Source organism: Paroedura picta, chromosome 6 (genome assembly GCF_049243985.1).
Source record: "Paroedura picta isolate Pp20150507F chromosome 6, Ppicta_v3.0, whole genome shotgun sequence".
Classification (NCBI taxonomy): Eukaryota; Metazoa; Chordata; class Lepidosauria; order Squamata; family Gekkonidae; genus Paroedura; species Paroedura picta.
In genome coordinates, this window is record NC_135374.1 from 44,450,633 (window position 1) to 44,473,705 (window position 23,073).

At 40.6% G+C, this 23,073-nt stretch overlaps 1 protein-coding gene across 3 annotated transcripts in view; it reads right to left on the reverse strand.

The window, feature by feature from the left end:
• CADM2 (cell adhesion molecule 2) overlaps positions 1-23,073 on the reverse strand; it is a 522,633-nt gene that overhangs the window by 76,762 nt on the left and 422,798 nt on the right. For all 3 annotated transcript variants that reach the window (XM_077342354.1, XM_077342352.1, XM_077342353.1), the window contains one exon: positions 8,434-8,612. In XM_077342354.1, coding sequence (XP_077198469.1) covers positions 8,434-8,612 — 179 coding nt within the window. The remainder of the gene's footprint in view (positions 1-8,433; positions 8,613-23,073) is intronic.

Genomic DNA, 23,073 nt, shown 5'->3' on the forward strand with positions numbered 1-23,073 from the left:
AGTTCCTATCTGTGGATCCCTCCCTGCCTTCTACGACCTCCCCCCCCCCCAGCTAACACTGCCCAGGGTCATCTATGAAGAAACCAAAGACCGGGAGCAGCAGAGCAGTGGGTCCACTAAGGAGTAGGACATGGACTATGCTATCCTCGACTGTAAAGGGGTTTTAATATGTTTAATATTTTTGTGAATTTTTATTGATATCTATATTTTGTAAACTATCACGAGATGGCTGGGCTGAGAGTGGCGTTCTATAAATCGAAAAATAAATCAACAAAATAAATAGACGACACAGTTTGCTAGTCACAAGCTGAGAAATGTGTTTATGTATACTATTATAAGAGAATATGAAACAATATTTCTTCAATACTGCACCATAGGAGAAAGTGATTCCCCTCCATTTTATTTTTTAGGCTGTCTTAATTAAAGTATCATATTATTCATGTTGTTTATATAATTAATATGAATAAACACCATGCTTGCTCTTAATCTCTAATTATGATAAACTACACATTTTCATTTAAGTCAATCTTCTGCTTCTGCTAAAGCTTTTTAAATCTCTCCTGAGTTCTGAAGATAACTTTGGAAAATGAGGGAATTAGCTCAGAGGATCCCACTGAGAGTTATGTTCACAGGAAAGGGAATAAAAGACAGATAGGTGACTCCAAAGTACTTGATAGTGGAAGCAGAAAAGCTGTTGTGGTTGAGATCATCAAGTTGGAAAAGGGGTGCATATATTAAAGCACAAATTTAAAAGAAGAAAATGACAAACAATCTCTGCCCCACTCGCTTTTCAGCATGCCGTGAGATTCACATTGACAGAGTCTGCAGACATAAGGGACTGACTTGGCAAATGTGAGGGAGAGGGAAGAGTTTGTGGAGGAGTGGGAGGAGCTGCTGCTGGTGTAATGTAACTTCCAGAAAAAAATCTGGAATGTCACTGCTTTCCAGAAATTTCTGCAAACTCCACAGTAAAACCACGGAGAAATTGAAATGTAACATCACTCCATTACTGACAGCCTTACAAGAAAACACCCCCCCCCATTATTTTTTGCCCACTCACCACTGTCTGCAATCCTATGCCAACAGCGGATGTCATGCATATATGCATCATAAATATAATATTCTAACTCCAGGAAAATGTGTCTTTTCCATATTCCATATTCTCTCAGACCACTAAAGGAAACTGAAGGTTAAGATGAGTGACTCATTTTTCTTTAGTGCAATCCCAGCCGCTGGGTAAAGTCAATGCTGGGGCATGGGATCTACCAGGAACTGGCTAGCTTTCAGCCTGGAAACTTTTATTGTTTGTCCTATAATAAAAGATATAATGATTTAAATTGGATCTAAGCAAATATTATGTTGAACCATAACTATGCTAGAATTAGGATACAAAAAATTCTGGGGACTGGCAAGGAATTGCAGAGGACATCTCATTTCCCCTTCCCCACCATTTCCTCTTTTCTTTCCATGACAGATTCCTGCAAGCCATAGCTATATCACCTTTCTCTGCTTCCTTCTTTCCTTTCCTCACAACAATCAGCCTATCTTTTATCTGTTCTTTATCTTCAGATATAGTTATTATTTATATACTTTATTCATACCCCACATTTTTCCACAATGGGAACCCAAAGCAGCTTACATCATTCTCCTCTTCTCCATTTTATTCTCATAAAAACCCTGCAAAGTACATTTGGCTGACTGCATGTGACTAACCCAAGATGACAGTGAGTCTTCATGGAAGAGTAGGGATCTGAACCTAGGTCTGTCTCTCAAATCCTATTTTGATAGTCACTGACCTGGAGCCAGACATCCTGGAATGTGAAGTCAAATGGGCCTTAGGAAGTCTGAGCAACAATAAAGCTAGTGGAGGTGACAGCATTCCAGTTGAACTATTCACAATCTTAAAACACGATGCAATAAAAGTGCTACACTCAATATGCCAGCAAATTTGGAAAACTTAACAGTGGCCACAGAATTGGAAAAGGTCAGTTTACATTCCAATCCCAAAGAAGGGCAATGCCAAAGAATGTCCAAACTACTGCACCATTGCACTCATTTCTCATGCTAGCAAGGTTATGCTCAAAATCCTACAAGCTAGCCTCCAGCAATATGTGGACCGAGAACTTCCAGAAGTACAGGCAGGATATGCTGGATCATGGAGAATGCTAGGGAGTTCCAGAAAATACATCTACTTCTGCTTCATTGACTATGCTAAAGCCTTTGATTGTGTGGAGCACAACAAATTGTGGCAAGTTCTTAAAGAGATGGGAATACCAGAGCTTCTTATTTGTCTCTTGAGAAACTTATATGCAGGTCAAGAAGCAACAGTGAGAACTGAACATGGAATCACTGATTGGTTCAAAATTGAGAAAGGCGTTCGGCAAGGCTGTATACTGTCGCCTTTCCTATTTAACTTGTATGCGGAGCACATCATGAAAAAGGCGGGATTAGGAGTCACAAATTGGGATCAAGATAGCAGGGAGAAATATCAACAATCTCAGATATGCAGATGATACCACTCTAATAGCACCTAACAACAACAACAACAACAACAACAACAACAACAAACGTCCTAGTTTATTATTATTGCTATTATTATAGATTTCATATTTTTCTGCAAACCTAAAGTTAGCTTGTAGAAATATCTGACTTGTTGGGTCATGGCTTGAGTATTTGAATTTAAATATCCACAGAGCTGGCTACACTGAGGATGGAATATATTGATACATTTAATACAGGCAATCCTAAACAAAGCTACACCCTGCTGAGACCATTGACTTCAATGGCTTGAGAAGGGTACAACTCTGCATAGGACTCAAGTGTAATGTTTTTTTTGGGTAAATGAAATAATTCATGGTTTTTATTAATCTCAGCTCTCCTCCTTCACTTCAGCCTGGATAGATAAATGTATGCCCCCCAAACTGAATCAGACTAACAAATAAATAAGAACACTTTGGCTCAAGAGCTGAGACCTGTTCGAAAATATAAGCCAATGTCATTGTCCTCGTTTGTTTTTATAGAGAGGGGCTGCTAAATAGAATACTGTTGATGGAGGAGAGGGTAAAAAAATCCCTTACCATCCTTCACTTTCATGTTTTCACCTCATCACTTTGACTTTGGTGTCACCTCCCTATATATAACAAATCCCAAGCAGAAGTAGCTCCAGAGTTCCCGAATGTCACCCAGGACTCTCAGCCTAAAAAAACAGTTCCCCCAACTTCCCCACTTACATTCTCTTACCAAATCTAATGCAACTGTTTCCAGCCTCCCTTTTGTAATAGTAGATTAGCAAGGTAATCTCTGCTTCCCAATGCAATGTCATATGAATAACTGGTAATGTAAGGTACCAATCTTGCCTGAAGCAAGTAAATGATTTTTGGCATATTTTCAGAAGAGAGCGCCTTAATTCTCTTGTGCTCCTTCCCTCTTCAACTGAGCTCACAAAGACGAAAAGTCCATCATACATTTTCTTACCCAACTATGGTGGTTATTAACTCTAGACTGGAAGAATATATTAAATGCTGGAGACAATTTTTGTGCAAAGCGAAGATAAGAAAATATTTGCCCTCTATTAAATGGCATAACCCTTTCTTCAATTTTCAAATGGCAAAGTAAGAAAAAAGGGGGAAAAGTTCTGTCCCACTTGCTGCACCTCATTTAGCTATACATCTAATCTCATTGCTCAAAGTAAGGACAGAAAATTGTCTAAGATAATCTTTATTATCAAACTATACGGAACAATCATTTGATCTCATAAACTATGAAACACTGACAGTTTTAAAACTTAGTACATTCAACATTATCTTATTTCATGCAGTTTTGCTGAACTCAAAAATACCTTTTCTCAATTACCCTATGAATTTCCAATTCTGTATTTGCAGAAATTTAATTAGGAAAAATTCTCCAGTGCCTATTATATAAATATGTCAGCAAGGCCAACTTATAAGTTAATATGAAAGATGTGCTGACACGGATAACCAAATAATCAGACTTAACTACTACAATGGAACCTTGATAATGAAGCATCTTGTTGATTCTTACTGGCTTTCACCGAGCTAGATAATCAGATTGAGAGGATGTAATAAAGTGGTGGGGAGATCAAACTTACAGATGCCTTTTTAAAAAGTTGCATAATGATAAACAATCAGTCATCACTTAAGCAACACATGTGGCTTTTTAATAGCCAGGCCCCCAACCTTCCACTTGGGAAAAGAGTTTGCTTACAAATCAGCTTTTAGTAAATGTTACAAGCACCTTGCTAAGCCAGCATCACTGAGCTAGAAATTTACAAGGACATGTTAGTTTTATCCATGGAACTGACACAGCCATTTTTGTACCCTTATAGTACATTAAAGGTACATTCTCAAACTTGATGTCACTTCCTTCTGGGAGCTCCCTGGAAAATATAAGGTGACATTACTGGTGTCCACAAGGTGCCTTTTTCACTGACCCTTCTCTCACCCCAAACTAGTAATACTGCTTATTGATGAACAAATGGCACCTGGGGTTCTGCTAAACTCTCTCTGATTGCAGCTAATTCTTTCCCATTATATCACACCTGTGGTCATTCATTTCCCTAAGTAATTGGTTTACCACACCTCAGCTGTTTCTCAATTCTTAATTACCAGATCGTCAGGTCAACCTTATTACTTGCCATAGTCTGGCAACTACTGAGGTGAAAATGTAGCTTTTGCATTTACCTGAGAAACTTCTCTAGGACCTCCTATACCTTGGAGTTTGCTGGTAATCCAATAAGGGGTGTTTTGTCTCAACCATGCCAGGACCATCACCTGTTTTACATTTCTTTACCTCACACCAGCAATCAATTCACGTCCTTTGTTTTAGGGGACACATGTTTTGTCATGTGTGTGTTCTCAGATCCAAATGCTTTCCCAGTAGGTTGGCTACCCTGCTGTCTCTTCCACCTGGACTTCTTTACTTTGTGAAAGGTAACTATAATTTTTTTAGACCTGCAAGTCCTTCTCCTATCACACTATCTCACCTCCTCCTTTTCATGTTGTGTGCTTGTGTTAGTTTAAATTACATGAAAGTATGTTAAGGTTATTTTTTAAATTTATTTTCAGTCCAGTCCCTCTGTGAATTTTTTAAAGGGAACACCCTAGTAAACATATATGGAGTTTTCATTTGTTACCCCTTTCTTTGCATCTTCTAAAATCTGCTAATTTCCCCATCTAAATTCAGGAGTATTTTAGGTAACAGGCTGTTCTTGAAAAGTCACTGTTGAAAAGTCACTGTTACATTTGTTTCATCAAATTTTGATGATTAAACTTTTAATTGACTTCAATCATTTTGGTAGAAAAGCTTTCAAAACTGCTGGGTAAAGGGGAAGCAGTAATATTGCTGACATGTGCCACTACTGGTTGTCCAAGGGTTGTAAACTTCAGAGGCAACTGAAATAACATTTATTTATTATTTATAACATAATGATTTAAAATTATTAGGCACCTTTCTGTTTTCTGAAACAGAAGATGGCTTACAATATAAATAAAACAAAAACATAAAAATGCAAGGAATACATAAAAAACATAAATTAAAATAACAATATGCCAATTAATAGGATTAAAAAACAAAGTAATGAAATGCTGCCTCAAATACAGCCATCTTCTGCTGCCTCCTAAAGATTGAAAGTGAGTGGACCAGATGTGCCTCCCGGGGGAGGTTATTCCACAACTGTGGAGCTACTACCAAAAAGGCCCTCTTTCATGTATCCACTACAGGTGCAGCTTTGGTTAATGAAGCCTTTCTCTACGTTCTTACCATTGAGACAGGCTTTGAGAACCCCCATAAGTGGTATGATTGTACAGAATATGTATGGGAAGCATAGCTGTGTACACGCCCACCCAGGGCCTCTCGCCTTCCCACCCCATCCAGGCCCATCATTAACCATTTGGGGGGGGTTACTACAATAGTCAGGAGGTCCTCTACCTGTGATTTTAATTCTCAGTCAGGAATATATGGGAGCAGCTCTTGAAAGTTTGTTTCTCTTCCCCATTATCTGAGTCTTCACCAGCAGGGTGTGGAAAATGCACTGCACAAGAAGAGTGGCAACAGTACAAAAGCAGGTTGCACATGCCTACTACATTGCACATGCCTACTACGTGTGGCTCCACAAACCCTAGAACTAAGATTTCTTAAGGCAAACAAGGACTAAATATTTCTCTGACTGAAATTATGGTTTCACAAGCTAACCATATTTCAAACAAACAATTGTTTGACATTATACCTGAAGTAAGACATTGTTCCATCTAGAGGAATCCCTGTTAATAAAGATTATTTATTTATTTATTAGATTTTTATACCGCCCATTTGGCTCAGGTTATTTTCCTGTTTCTGTATAATAAAGTTATGCATTGCCTTTATGCATTGCCTCATAACTTTATTTGCACAGATATTTCTTGGGTCTATTTCTTGCTCAAATTGCTGTATGCATGTGCACACATGCAAATACAAGTTTTGCATTTTTTGAATTTTTATTATTATTCATTGTATTCTTGCTGTTTCCCCTTCCCTGGGATTTTTTTGTTTGTTTTTGCAGTGTTGTATTGGGGAAAAATTTTCAATTAGCAATAATTGAAATTCAAATTAACCTCATTGCCACTGTGCAAAGCTCACACTCATAAATATCTTAAAAACATATAACCCACAGTTTAGGAAACTGTTTCAAACAATATTTTGGGGAAGGAATAAAAGGTATGAACTAAACTAATGTTTGCCAATTCTTTTGTTTCATTTTATAAACATTAAACCAGAGTACTAAATTCTAACTGTTTCAATGAGTCTGACATTACCTTTGTCACTAATATTAGTTAAATCAATGATAAAATCCACAGCACTTATCTAGTATCAGGAGCAGCATTAATCCATGGGGTGTTTATGATAAATTGCAGTTCAACAACTGAGCCAAGAATGACTAATTAAAATGTTCCATGGAGAAGTACTTATAAAAATGTGAGCAAAAGTAAAGGCAAACTTGTATATTTCATGAAATGTGTTGCTAATGACCTTGACACACTAAATATTTTCCATGAAGCACTTATAAGATTAAATTAGCTTATGATCTACCAATCATTTGATTTTACATGCAAACTTTCCTTTTTAAATGCAGTAATTCTGAAATAGGAATGTTCATAATTGTGGCTCAAGAAAGCTTAAGCAACTGGAGTGAGGCATATATAACATTCTTTCCTGTCTGAATTTACCACATTTAAATGCTTATGAAAATAATATTCATAACCACACTGACACACTCCTTGTTCACTTCACACTATTCCTTTTACAACAATGAATGGATCTAAAGAACAGGTCTACTCATGGAACTTTGCCACTTTCAGTTTTACTTTTCCCAAAAAGACTCTCCTTGAAGAAACTCTCAGAAACGGTGTGGGACATTGTCACCACCCCTATTGTTTTACAGGCTAATAGGGCAAAATGGGGTGAATGTCAGTATTGTGTCTATATCACTTCTGGAACAAAACCAGAGTGATGACTTCAGTGTTGGGGTGATGCTCTAGGATTAACCCCAAAGTCTTGAAACTGCATTTAATCTAGTTTGCATGCAATATACAATGCACTTTCAATGCACTTTAGAAGTATATTTTCCTGTTCTGCACAGGAAAATCCAGCTGCCAAAGCACATTGAAAGTGCATTATTCTATGAGTGTGGAATGGGCCCTAGAGTGTCATCCTGATTTTAAAAAAGTTATCACTTCTATTTTGCATCCAAAGTGATATTACATACTGGTATGTTGCAGGCAGGCTTGTTCCCACCCCCACCCCCAATTTCTCCGTGCAACTTGCTAACTGTGGCTGGCAACCATAAATATAGTGCAGAAGAAACGAGGTAGCAGTGAAAATTGCCATCCCTCCCCCACAGAAAAAATATCCTTTGACCTATGAAATGGAGGTCTGAATTTGGTCCATGGAAATACATGCCTGGTCTCCAACTTGCCTAAATATGTCAAGGTCAGTTTCTAGCTCAGAAGGGCCAGGATTTTTTTTGTGAGGCCACAGAGATTCTGCCTCTATGAACTCTACAATCCTCTCACACAGCCACACTATTCATTCCACAAGAACCTTCAGTTTATATTTTAACATGCAGCTTGTATTTGTAGACTATCCTGAAGTAATAATAAAAATAGTTAAATATGGCTGTATTATGTGTCCCCTATCTCAAATACCATCCTTATCCAACGCTGTGTAATCCGATTATATATAAATTTGGAATTATTAGAATCATATTAAAATATATTTCACAATTTAGACAATTTATGAAAACAATCTGAATCAAAAATATTTATTTCAGAGGCCTGAAATATTAGATGTGAAATACTAAAAGGTAACATTAAAAACAAAAATTATCTGAAGTACATGTCAATTTATATCATTTAAAATGTATATACATGAAGTACTTACCATGAATAATCAGGACATACTCTGCGCTGTTTTGGCCAATAGTATTTTCTGCTTCACATCGATATGTACCATTGTCCGTTTTATTTAGGAAATTAATGTTTAGCTCCCTACCGTTGACAACCATTCTTTCTGGATCTGGTAATTCTCCACCGTCCTTTGTCCACAGTACTGGATCTGGCCTATTAAATAAACCAACAATTTAGTATTTATATTATTTATATTAAAATGTATGTGTTGCAACATTAAGTCTGGGGTTTCCTTCCAAAGTAGACAATAAGTCAAATATAAAGCAGAAAATCCAGTAACAAATATATCCAATCAGAGTTAAATGACACAATTGACCATGAATCAGTTTCTCTAACTGCATAAAATACCACAGTAGTTTTTATTTAAAACTGGGTTCGCTTTTGCCTACGAAGCTGCCATGAAGTATAGAATGGAATATTGTCAAGGATTAGTGGATTTCTGTACGGTTGCTATTCCAAAGGTCTTTGTACTGCATGTATCACTCCCACCTTCTTCCATTTTAAGTACCTGAGTTTATGGATGGAAGTTATGGTATCTTTCCCCTTGCATTTGCCTTGCTGCAGAAGCATTCTCTGCTGAGACACTGACTTTCTCTGCTGTTAGCACTTCTGAGTGATTAAAGGATCCTTGGAAAACATTGTTCTGCATCCTAGCAGTAGAAGCAAGCAGTGTAGCAGAGGAAAGCCTCTGCAGTAGCTGGAAAGATGCACAAGTAAAGGTAAACATTCAGTTTCAATGCCTTCCACTCATCTGCACATTTTCCCTCTGTGTTACTAACATCCATGCATACCTTGAGAAAACTATGAAAAAGGTTACTGCAAATAAGCTGGCTGCCTTAAGAAAATGGTTATGTGGCATTGTATTGTGGCACACAAGTGAACTTGTGCATTGGTAAATACTGCACCAAAGGAACTTCCATGTGCACACTGTCATATTAAGATGGCTTTGTTGCTACTCTTAATCAATTCCTCTGTCTAAACTGTTAATGCAGAACTGCAGAAAATCATGCAATGTACAGTGCTGTTTTAAAAATATTAGTCAGGAAATTCCCAATGCATTAGTTCTGTTTTGGAAATAAGAACGTCCTTCTGAACATCAAAATCCAGGAAGAAATGTAGATAAGAATATTGGCCCTAGGTATTTCATAGTGTTATTTCACAAATGGTAATGTCAAACTGGTACTGTGGGAATACAGACTTATTCTTGCAATATATAATCAGATGCTTAAGATGGAGATAAAAATAATTATTCTTCATTCTTCATAGTGCAATAATTTAAGGCAATGATTTTTAGCACTGGCATGCTACAAAAAGGTACAGAAAAAGAAAAGGTGAGCACCAAGACTCCAAAATAGTTACAAAGGGAAATTACATATAAATGCAATAAGGTGAAGTGGGACACACTTTAGTGGGACTGAAGGAGAGAATGAATGTATAAAGTTTTGGGTACAATAAAGGAATCCTCTAAGGAGGATAGTGTTGAAGGAAAGGGTCGATATAAGGAGACATATTTGGGATGGCTAGCATGAAAGATTTTTGTAAAAAGATGACTGGCATTCTGACTGTTCAGGACAGCCCTGACTCACCTGAGGCTGCACCACTGCAGATGTGGTAGAGTGGGGTTGGAAGAGAGCGAGCACATGTCTGGCCACCAGAAGCCCAGTGAGGGCACCAGCAGCCAAGGGCGCCAATTGTGGCTGACCAGCCCCCGTGCCAACATGGGGGGTGAGGAAGAGGGAACCAGACAAGCCCCCCCCACATGCCAAGTGGTGACGCTGTTCTGTGCTCTCTCTGCAGCGACTCTCCATGTGGCCAGCTTATAGCCAAAGCGTGGGCATGGGCAGAGCTGTTTTGGTGGGCAGTCTGAGTCTGCACACCAGACTGCCTGGAAAGGGAGTCTCCTTAAGAAACTGGTCACATGCCGAGCAAGGCCTGTCCCAGCAGGGGCAGCCTGGTGGCACACAGTACCGAGCAGCAGAGGGTTGCCACCCAGAGGCTTGCACCCACTGGAAACTAACAACTGCAGCCTCCCAGGGGGTTCTCAGATGGCCGAAGCACTGGGTGGTACCTGCTAACCAAGTGTGCTCCTCGGAAGCAAGGAAGGCCTCTGTGAGCAGAGGGCCAGACAGTCCTCTGACTATTTAGAATTGGGAGGCCTCCTTAAGAGGCTGGACACATGCTGATAAAGGCCTGCCCCAGTAGGGGTGGCTGGGAGGGCTCAGCACCAGATGGCGGAGTGTTGCCACTCAGAGACTTGCACCGATTGGAACACAATAGCTGCTGTCCCCACACCAGGGGGTTCCCAGATGGCACTGCTTGCTGGCCAAGTGTGCACTTTGGCTGCAAGAAAGGCCTCTGGGAACAGATGGCCAAAGCAGTCCGCTAACTGCAAGAGGACAGTTACTGCCATGCTGCACCCTACTCCTGTAAATAAATAAAGCTGTGGCCTTGTTTTACTTCATGACTGTGTCCGAGTTCTCTTTTGGCCCGAACCTGCCCACCTGCTATGCAATGAAATAAACAGCACAGTCAAGAAAGTGAAACATCCATATTTCCAAAATCTCCACTCTCTGTTCATTATAAATTAATGTGACTAAACCCCCCCCCAAAAGGAACATATATTTTAAATTTAGCATATATGTGAAACCTTATTCTATGTCACACTTGTTGGGAAAAGATAAACACACTTCTTGAATTACACAACCTTATATGATGGAATTGGGTAGCACCCCCCCCCCCAAATAAAAATTACATTCCAGGAAGGGAGTGACATGTTCATGATCACAGACATGAGGTGAAAACAGCTGAAGCACCAGGCCAAATCTCATCATTTGGGCTAAACTGCCTGTTGTCCTGATGGCTTTTTTCCCCCACTCATCATCTCCTTTGCATGCAGACTTTTAAAGTAAAGGTAAAGGATTGATTTGGAGGTAGAATCTGAAATTGTCTTCCAAGTTCTGATTGGCCTGTGAAGTGAAATCCCAAGCTACAGAAAAGTCAATGAATATGCTAGTAGCCTGGGGTGCAGTTCTCTGTCATGATTTTGGTGTCAGGGATGAATGTCTGAAGCTCTGTGTCATGCGTCAGATAATAGGGTTTTCACCTGTAACAACTCTCAGGTCCATTCCGCACCAGGATCAATGTAGCAAATTGATCACGGAAAGAAAAAACGCAATTTAAAATAGTGGAATTCATTGTTATGCATACCTGCCTTTGTAGTGGAATCCAGTTGCGTTTCAATAGTTTCCCACAGGTTTCCGGTCTCGGCAAAAATCACTATCCAGGAAGCAATATTTGCCGAGCTTTGTCCCGCCCCTGGCCATCATTCAAACGAGCAGCCAAATATCAAGTAACTGATACAGATACTAACTGCTGTATAGCATGGGTGAAAGGTAGTGAGAAATATGTGCAGGCAATAAGGTGACCAGATAGGCGGGACGTTTTGTGGCAATGGCCAGCGGGCCCTCCCTCCCTCCCCCCTCTCCTCGACCCTTAGAAGGGCGGCGACCGGGCGGTGGTGGGGGGCACTCCCTCCTCCTCCCTCCCCAACTGGTCTTAGAGTGGCGGTGGCCTGGGACAAGGGAAGACTCAAGGCCTGGTCCTGGAGGAGGCAGGGAGGCCTGGAGGAAAAAGCTGCCCAGAGGAAAAGGCGGCAGCAGAGCTGGCCGGGAAGCCCTGCCCCGGAGCCTGGGCACCTGTGCGGGGGCCTCCAGAGGCCAGGCACCTCCGAGGGGGCCTCCTGAGCCTGGGCTGTCTAATGGGCTTCCTGCCACGCAAGCAGAAAAATATTTTTTTATTTAAATTATATATATATATATATATATATATATATATAATTTCTTGACTCTTTAAAAGAGGACATTTTGAAAACGCTGCGAGACATGGGGCAAATGCCCCAAATACGGGACTGCTGCCCTGCCAAAGGCAGGACGGATGTTCAGCTTAGCCGGCAATGAGGAGAAAGGCACAGAAGAAAGAGCTGTGCTGAGTTTTGATCCAGGGCGGGCTTTCAAGGCCTGCTTCAGTTGATTCACACAATTTATGGAGAAAGGTTATTAAGTTAACAAATTGAGTTTATGCTGCAGATCAGCTTAATAAACAGATTCCAACCATTTATTTGAGTATCATGTCTTCATTATGGGGTATGGGGCAAAACAGTATAAAGGAGTAAAGAAACCCTCCTACATCAAGAATAATAATAATAAGAGTTCCCTCTGAAGAAGTCTCAAAGTGGCTTACAATGTCCTTCCCTTTCCTCTCCCCACAACAGGCACCCTGTGAGGTGTGTGAGGCTGAGAGAGCCCTGATATTCCTGCTTGGTCAGAACAGCTTTATCAGTGCCGTAGCAAGCCCAAGGTCACCCAGCTGGCTGCACGTGGGGGAGAGCAGAATCGAACCCGGTGTGACAGAATAGAAGTCCTCACTCCTAACCACTACACCAAACTGGGTGACCAAACCCATGTTTGGGTTTGTACACAAATGTGTCAAAAATAGAAAAGAAGAAATAATCCATAAATTTTAATGTGAATGAATGCATCTGCTTCCAATTGACCTACTATAATCTTATACATTTGAACACAGGATAAAGTTATTTAGATTTAAAACCATGTTGTCTACATGGATTATATTAATTATATTAATGTTGTTTTGGGGTCCCCCCACACTGGTTGACACCACTCTTTGCAATATGTGTTTTGGACTTTCTACGTTTAGCTGTCCTTTGCGGGGGGATTCCTTCATGGGACTTTAATTGGGAGGAGTACATGCAACAAAATTTGGCTTCTAGTGACTTAATACTTATTACATCATCAAAATTGTTCTGCCAAGTTCGTTAATATAAGGAATATCACTTTCTCTGCTGTTCTCTGTCTTAAAACGGAACTTTACTTCTGAGAGTGGGCTGCTGGCATTTATATTTTTAAAGTCAAGAAATTAAAGAATTAGTCTTGGTGCAGCAAATCCTCTGTTATAGATGACACACAATCTGTTAAGCATTCTATGTATATTAATAGAGCAGTTTCTGATCTCACTGCAAGATCTGAAAGATCTGTTGGAGTCCAAGAGTGTGAATTTTGATACGGACTCTAAAAGTAGTGTTGTTAACTGTACATAATGTCATATTTCTAAGAAATCTGTCTACATCTTTGAATTGCATGAATATAGAATATAATTCTATATATTATAAAACCATACCTTCCATCTTCCTACATTTTAAAAGAATAAGTAGGCATATAAGAGCCCTGCTGAATCAGCCAATGGTCCATCTAGTCCAGCATCTTGTCTTACACAGTGGCCAACCAATTCTCTGGAAGGCAAACAGTTCCTTCCCCTAATATTACCTCTTGGCTCTGAGAGTCACAGCTAATAGCAAACTACTACATCTATTTTTTAACCAAAAATATTTCAGAACATAAAATATTAAATAAACATCAAACATCTATTTATGGCAGAACACATGTGCATAAACTTAACAGAATGGCAACAAGGCACCCCTTAAGATTGCTCTAAAAACCTTTAATTGGTATAGTAAAAAGTAAGAGACATTAAAAATAATTTTGCTTGTTTAATGTTTACAAGTATTCGTAATCTAGGACAATATGTTGCCTTACTGCTGGAGTTGAGAGTTGCCCTACCCTTGTGTGAGTTTTTTCTTAGTTTATTCCTCAAGTATGTAGAATGGCTTCATGCTACCTCAGGGTTGTGCTCCATGCCCACCCTGGTCCTGGCCAAGCCTGAAGCTGATTGTCTCAGCAAACTGAGTTGGGACCTGCTCTCCAAGACTTCCTTACCATTGTCTTGGAAATACGTACACCCACACTGAATACCTGGTTGAAGGTTCCTTTTATTCAAATATTGTCATATAGGCATCACTGCCAGAGCTTCAGAGCAGTTGCTTCACTGTCTTCCCAGCTGTGCCCTCTGCTGACCTCCTTTATTCTTATGCCCTTCATGACCCAATCCCTCTTGTGTCTGCTCTTAAATCTTCCCCTAACCGCAGATTTGCTGCTGTGGGCATCTTCTTTTCCTTAGTCACATTCTTTATTCTAAGGACAGCTGTCTCCAGACAAAACCCGCTGCCAGACAGCTTGACTGACAGCCGCGGGCAATAAATCCAACAATGATAACAACAACAACAAAATAAAACAGTTGCTCCCAATAACCACCATCTCTCCAACTAATGCCATTCTGATCATATGCTGGCTGTGAGTGGTGTTGAATCTTGGCCCCTTAAAAGGCCCCTAACCCACAGCTGCCTCTCTGTGCCACACTCATTCAATTTCAGTGCTGAACTCCATACATTCTAGCGTGTCCTGGTACCTTTATGGAGCCACCTTTATGGGAATCAGGACAAAGACAAGGAAGACAACACCTGTACTGTTTATGGCTTTTAGGATCCAAATCAGTATTACCAGAATGAGAACAGCTTTATTATCACACCTCAAAAATATGTTTTACATTTTAAAACTTGTGTATGGGGAGCGGGAGGATTGAAAAAAGAATAATTTGTAGACAAAGGAACACACTATACCATAAATGCCTTGGCATCCAGTTGCAACAAAAGAAGAAAGTATTTCCTTTGTTGAGTAAGTACATCCATTCTTCATTTATTATTATCAACCATGTGTTGAGTCTGGCTTTTCAATTCTCTGGTTAACGTCCAATACCAAAGCTAGAAACTCAAGGGAATCTCTTATGCTGCAAACAGATGAGAACTGAAGCCAACTGTAGGCATGTAATTTAGCAGAAACATTTATGTTCAAACACTCCATGTGTTTGTGTTAACATTCTGACTCAATCCATTTCTTTTTAAAGAGGAGATAGATGCTGTAGGCTGCAAAGAAAGATGTGCAGTGTTTGAAAGCCTACAATGTGTTTATAATTTTTCACCTTCCTTGCTCCACAAATTTCTAAAATCAACATCACTTACTTTAGCTACTCCTGTTATAGCATTTAGGCTTTAAAACAGTTTCATTTCAAAAATAATATAAGAACAGTTACGTAATATAACGTTACATCATAACAAACAATGCTATGTTACTGGAAATTCAGACTATCCTTATCCATTGTTGTTCCTCTATATATTTCTGAAACAGCCTAGGGGGTGGGATGTGTCTGGCTGCCCAAGTTGGAATAGGGCCAATCAGGGTGCAGCCAGCTTTGTCCTGATTGGCCTTGCTCCTGCGGCTCCCGCCCTCCGTCCCTGGTCTCTAGCCTCTTTGCTGTCAGATGCCTCAGTGCCTGGAGCCAGCAGCAGGTAAGAGGAGAAGGCCCTGGGCAAAGGGTCGTGGTCGAGGGCTTGCTAATGAGGACCTCCTGGTCTGCTAGGCTGGGCCTGCTCACGAGGGCCTCCTGGCCTGCTGACTGCCTGCTAAGGAGCTCTGTCTTGGCCCTGCTGCCCAGCCCCCACCCACCCATTTGATTTGGCTGCAAGCTGCAGCCCAAAGCCACCTTAAACTGCTTGGCCAGGGGAGGGGAACCCTTTCAGGACCCGTTCTTAAAAACGGGCTTTGAAGCTAGTTTTAAAATACAGCATATAATTCTGTAGAAGTTGTAAAGGAATCTCCAATATCTCTCTGTATCCATCCCCTGTATCCACACACTCAAGTGCATGGAATAAAGCACCAGGATAGTGTAACAACTTTTCACTTCGGAAAAATGAGGACATGGTTGTTCTCTTCCACATGATCCCAGGAGACAGGAAGTAAGCTGGAAAAGGGTGAGTTGTGGATTCTTTGTTTTGTTAGAAGGTCTAGACTAGTGGTAGTCAAACTGCAGCCCTCCAGATGTACTCTGTACTTTTCTTGGCAAAGGGATTAAAATGACGGTGTGAGAACAAAGCCAGAAATCTGTGCGGCCAGATGTGTCTTGGAATTTTTGCGGTCTGTTTTTAGGATTGGTTTTGGGGTAGTTCTAGTAGGCAACCTCCCCTTACAAATGAACAAGAACAATACTTGTGACATTTCTATCTGTGGTTCTTGACCTAGTAGACAACCCAATTTTGTTACACCATTTAGAGTTAAGTGTGTGTATAGGAGTGCACGGTTTGCAGTGTTTCATTCATTACTAGAGATGGGCAAGAACTAGTTGATAAACTAAAGTTTGTTACAAATTTGGTGTAGTTTGTGAAGAGCAAAAACCAGGTGTTTAAACAGAAAACCACATTTTCTGCTCTGAGACATCTGAAACCCATTTTCTGCACTCTATGAAACTTTGAATGGCTCATAAACTGATATGAACCAGGTTGATTTATGAACCTCCTGGTTCATATGGGTTTGTGGTTTGGTTTAGTTCATGGTTCAGATATGAATCACAAACTGAACTGCAAAAATGTGATCTGTACCCATCCTTAGTATATCTACTTGACAACACTATTATTGAGGTTAAAGGATTAAGAAGTTGGGGTATCCACTGCAGCATATGATAGAATCTGGTCTTCAACAAATATATTTTAATGTTTATGTTAAGCTGCTAAATGAGATTTTTTGGAACCCTGAATTTGGGTGTCATCAGTACTTTGACAGCCAACCATACTTTCTTTTAAATAAGCCTTCAGAAGCAGCTGTCTCTGTACCCGATCAGTCTAAAGCTTGAGCCAGATAAAATGAAGGCGTTGCAACTGGTAAGGCTGATGTTCTGAGAGGAACTGTTAAATAGATTTAAATAAAGAGCTTGAGGGTTTATGCAAGTGCTGTGTTGTTTCTTGGAAAAACAAATTAGCAGATGGCAAAAAAGAGCCATTGCTTAGCTGGGAATCTTCCCTTTCTGAGTATATTCAGCTATGTCAGTTCATGCTTTTGCAACTTTTGCAGTGTGATCTCATACAGAGTTATTCCAATCTATGCTCACTGATTTTAATGCAATTATATGGGAATAACTTTGCAGATGATTTCACTTTTATACAGCTATCATTGTATGCTCTACATGTTCCTACCCTTGAAGAAATATCAGAAACAACACTTAGCACAAAATATGGGAATCTTCCTTTTGGATGCAGTGTATTTTTGGCCATTTCAGTAGTTGTACTACCTTGATGAAATAGACTTCCACTGAAGATCAGGAGCATGTTTACATTGCCTACTAAGATAGCTTTAAGAGGGCTTTGCATTATCTGTCTTAATAGGATCTTATAATCATCCTTTGAAACTCAAATACTTTGGCCGCCTCATGAGAAGGAAGGACTCCCTGGAGAAGAGCCTAATGCTGGGAACAATTGAGGGCAAAAGAAGAAGGGGACGACAGAGAATGAGGTGGCTGGATGGAGTCACTGAAGCAGTAGGTGCAAACTTAAATGGACTTTGAGGGATGGTAGAGGGCAGGAAGGCCTGGAGGATCATTGTCCATGGGGTTGCGATGCGTTGGACATGACTTCGTACCTAACAACAACAACAATCATCCTTAGTCTTAATTCTATTTAATATTTAATAATTCTATTTAATTTAAAATCTTAATTCTATTTAATAAGTGGATGTTCCACTTAACATTGGCTAATCAAAATAATAAGAAGTTGCTTTTGCTATAACAGGCTAACATGGCTTCTCTTTGGAAACTAACATTAGCTTGCTGTATGTTGGTACCTTCTTTATCTCACTACTTTTAGAATGGCAGCTTTGATGAATTAGCAGGCCAAGGCTCAAGGGACCATGACTTAGAGAACAAAAAAAATATGAACAGTACACCTTTATAACTGCAACGTGTGTGGCTGCGTTATTTAAATTGTGATGCAAGTTTATAAATCACTTAATTACAACCAGGGTGCATAGAAAGGTATAAAAGACTATAAGGGACTATGGGTGTGAAATCCAGCATTAGAAATGATATTTGCAGTGTGTGTGTGTGTGTGTGTGTGCGTGTCTGTGCATGTGTGCCTGTTTTGGGTAAGTGGAGGATTAAATGGGGGACAAATTAAATTCTTTTTTTATCTCTTGGGATATATGCATTGCAAGGGCAGGTATGTATTATTATCACTACCACTTAATTGAAGTTACCACAAGGGAAAGGTTCTAGAATAAAACTGTCATATAGAACATTATTTTATTCTATCTTAAAAGCTTAGGAGAAACAAAATAATGAGGCCATAGGCTCAGCAGTTTTTCATGGTTTAGGCACTAGACAGTATGCTTATGATCTGTGATCAGATCTTCTGATTAGTACTGTCCATCTACAGAAGGTGGGTAATCCTTTCCATCTAAGTCATTTTCTTAATGCATATCACTTTCTTCTATATATTGTTATTCCCCTCAGGAACATGACACAATGAGAACACCTCCAAATCCAATGCCCTATTCCAGCCTCTTCACTTTCCCCCAAAGCTGCTTTTAAAAGAAATGTAAAGCGATGGGATATGATTACAGACTTCTGTCATCTCACTTAGTTTGGTCCTAACAATTCAAGTTAATTAATGGCAAAGCCACTGATCACCTCAGCATTCTGGATGGTCACTGCGTAGCCAGCTACAAAGGAGGAGATTACCATTAAAACATATTTTCCTCTCATCTAATCGTTGTTTATGAGCCACAACACTTGTCAGGCAGCATCACTGGGGTTCTAATTTTGGTAAGGCTATAGGGCTGAGACCATAATTCTCATTGGTTCCATTTTCACACAATGCTATCCTCCAGGGAAAAGGAGGCACACTTTTAAAAGAAGCTGCTGCTATGCATGTATAAAATCCCAGGTGCAATCCCTGGTACTTCATGAGGACAGACCTCTGCTTAATGTCTTTGACTTGCAGGTTTTTTCTAAGATGCAGTATCAAGTTAGATAGACCAATTATCTGCTCATATAAGGCAGCATCTATAAATGCCTGCTGCATTGTATCACGGAATCTATCTATAACACATAATTGTTCATCTTTGAATAAACAAATGTTCTAAAATACCACAAAACCTTGCAATGCTGTCATGAACCTTTTCATTGCACATTTGCATCCTCCCTTAAAAGTTAGAAACAAAAATTCTGCAATAGATTATTAAAATAAAAGAAGACAAGAGTTATTGTGCTTTTTAAAAACAGAAAACCTAGAATAGGGCACAGGAAGAGGAAGTAGAGGGGGGAAAAGAAGACAATTACTAGTTAGAAAAAAAAATTAAAAATTGGAAGAATGGAGACAGAACTGCAAGAAAAAATGTGAACTGGAAAAGCACATGAAAATGGTAGCATAATTTCACAGGGGAATAAAGTCCTCAGATTTAATTGAAAAGTCTCTTTAGAACCAAAGTGTCTTTAGAACACCCTGAATAAATCTTTGTTGGTCTTAAAGGTGCTACCGGACTCTGATTCTATTGTGCTACTTCAGACCAACACGGCTACCCATTTGAATCTTTAGAACCAAAGTGAGCAACCAGAAAAAAAAAACAAACCCAGCCAAATCCGCAACCACATTTCATTAGCATTAAAAACACGGCTCTCAATTAATCTCAGTAATTTGTAATAGCTATTCTGATGCACCCACTTGAGTGTTGTATTATCTTGATACTGCTGACATTTGCATGTTTTTGGGATACATTTAAAAAATAATTTATTATCATTTAAATGCACTGCCATTTTTTAAGTATCTTTGGATTTATTTTATATTTTTGCATTTTTTTTACATCCTGTAGTCGTTTATAAATGCAGATTGAAAACAAAGGCATCAGTATAAAGAGCCCCTTTATTGCTCTCACGGGGCTTGTCTATTCGCAGCAGTCATGTTGATTTTAATTCCTGACTGCACCTATCCATTTGCAAGTGGCTTTTTAAAACTTGGAAGCATTTAAAACCTACTATGTGACATGGGAAGAGAAAGGGATGCAGTTCAAAAACAATATGCCTCAGTGGAACGTAACCCAATTGCTACTAGCTACAACCCTCAATGCTGCAAACTAGTCTACGCATTTTATACTAAATTATTTTCCTATACTTCCCCCTTCATCTACTTTCCATTATATATCTTTCCACATAGTAGTGATAATTTATCAGTCCTCTCTAACAGAAAAGCTTCACTAATCTATTATAAATGCTAAATAAACATAAAACACTATTTAAAAATCAGGTTACTGGCATCAAACACAGGTTGAGATCAAGCTGAGTTGAGCGTCAGATCAAGAGGATAAGTTAGTAACATGCTGAGTTCAAGTAAAATAGGCAAATGCCAGGAGACCTGGAAATGGTCCAGCAGTCAAGGAATCGGAGTAAAAGAGTCAGGAACAGGTGCTCAGAGATAAAATAATGAAGCAGTATTTAGGAGCAAGATTGAAGAAGGACCCTTAAAAAGAGACTAAATAGCTATCAAAAGAGCAGAGAAGATTTTTTTTGGGGGGTGGGGACTAAGAAACAGAAGGCAACAATATCTATCCTGCCCCTGAAAGTTAAAGTACCTAACTTATTGTAAAAAAGGAGGGGAGCCCTCACATGCTAGCTTATGCTGAAGCCTCTTTCCCCCCTCCTACCCATGCAAAGTAGAAACAGCTAAAAGGAAACTGGTAGTCACTCTCCCAATTACTGGGTTCATAGACAAAGAACAGGCAGAGTGGCTCCCTGACCCTCCTAGCTTATGTGCCCTTTATTGCTAGATAGAAGCATATAATTTGTGCAAAAATGACAGAAGAAAAAAAAAAGGTGTGACAGAATCTCAGCTCCAGGAAAGAAAGCTTTATTGATAAACAACAAAAGAAAAGGTGGGGGAAAGATGTAAAAGTTGTTGCTTTAGAAGTTCAGGGAAAATAGAGAAGCATCTCTGCTTCAAAGACATATTTATACAACTATTGGAGGGAAGGGGGAGGGTCAGAAGAAAGAAAAAATAAACTAAATGTAAACAGTGCAAAAGGTGGAAATGCTAGCAATTCTAGCAAGTTGCACATGTTAGCTCTGGGGGTCTGGAATACCACATCTTTGAGGTCTCAATGGACACATCTGCATAAAACTGACACCTTGTAGTTCCAAGAGAAATACAAGTAGTGCTTGATTTTGGGATTTAAAGGATTCTCTGACAACAATGGAAGCAGAATGGGATAAGCACTTATGGGGAGCTTACATAATGAGGGAAAAAGAATACCAAGTGGGAAAGTATATAAATAATGTGAAAAATACGAGGATCATCATTACAACTTAGCCAAACCAAATAAAAAAGCAGTCTCCCCAGGTGTTAGAGCAAAACTGAGTGGCACTTATCCTATTTCACTCCCTTATATTTTTGGGAAACAGCCTTTAGGGAGGAGACTGTCCGGGGCCCTGTCCATCCAGGTCCACCCTGTTTGGCCCTCCCCTTCTAGCTCCCACCCTCCCTCCATGCCTGCTAGAACCTTGTGGCTGTGGCCTCCATTGTCACCCACAAAAAAATAGGCAGCGACAGGGCTTTGCGGCCCGCAGGTATTTGTCCCTGCTGGCACGCCATAGGCCTGGCTGTTCTGTATCCACATGGACCTGTACTGGGCTAGGAACCGTTGCCCCCCGGGACGGCTAAGGAAACATGGAAAATATCTGCATTCCCTTAACATTGGGCAATGGAGCCCTAAGGTGCACTGGTCCTGGGAGGGGGCTGGCCTTAGCTCAAGGCTTGGCAAGCACCTGCTGCGTGGAGGGAGGCGTGGCCGTCGACATGCTGACGAGTGCAAACACGCTTGCGCAGAGCTCCACGCAGGCGCGTTTGCATCCACCGGCATGAGCAAATGTGCATGTGTGACCGCTTCTTGCATGTGCATATGCACAGAACTGTTGTGCATGTGCATTTGCAGTGGGCGCAAACGCAAATGCGCGAAAGCTCCACGCATACATGTTTGCATGGAGCTGCCATGTGTGCGTGGTGCCGCCGGGCTGCCATCTCCCTTCCACCCGTGCTAGCAGTCCCCGCGCTTAAAAAGCTTGGGGGCTGCTGCTCTGGAGTATCACTTACTCCAAGGAAGTGGAAAAAAACCAGGACAGATTTATTTATTTACAAAATGTATACACCAACTTTTTATACCTGGTCCACCAAGGAAGCTAAAATTTTAAAAAATACACACAAATGTCTTAAAAAATATTTAAACCAAACAAAAACACATCTGTACACAGCCCGTGGCGCCACGGGCGCCACGGACTGAATAAAAGAGTAAGGGGTAGTGGGGAGGAGTTAGGGCGGGACCGGTCCGGGATAAAAACTCGGAGGGGCCAATCAGGAGCCGCAAAGCGGCTCCTGATTGGCCCCTCCAAGTGTCCATCCCGCCAGAAGCAGGCAATGGGGAGCCGCGCAAAGCGCGGCTCCCCATTCCCTGCTTCACCCGCACAGCCACAGGTGAGCGGTCGGCTGCGCCGCCTTCTCCCGGCCGCCGCCGCGAGGCTGCTCCGGCGGCCGAGAGAAGGCTTGGGGGAGCTTCGGGGGTGGGTGGGTCTTGGCGGGTGGGCCTGGCTGCCTTCTCTCGGCCGCTCTGGCGGCCGAGAGAAGCCTTGGGGGAGCTTCGGGAGCGGGTGGGCCTCGGCGGGTGGGTGCCTCCGCCGCCGCTCAAGCCTCTCTGCCGAAGATGGACGCCAGCAAGAAGACACCGCAACGAGTAAGTAATCTTTTACTCTTCCCCAGCCTCCTAGCGCCCATTGTATTTAGGATACAATGGGCTTTTTTACTAGTCAATAAGAAAACACTATAAACCAAGCTAAAATACAC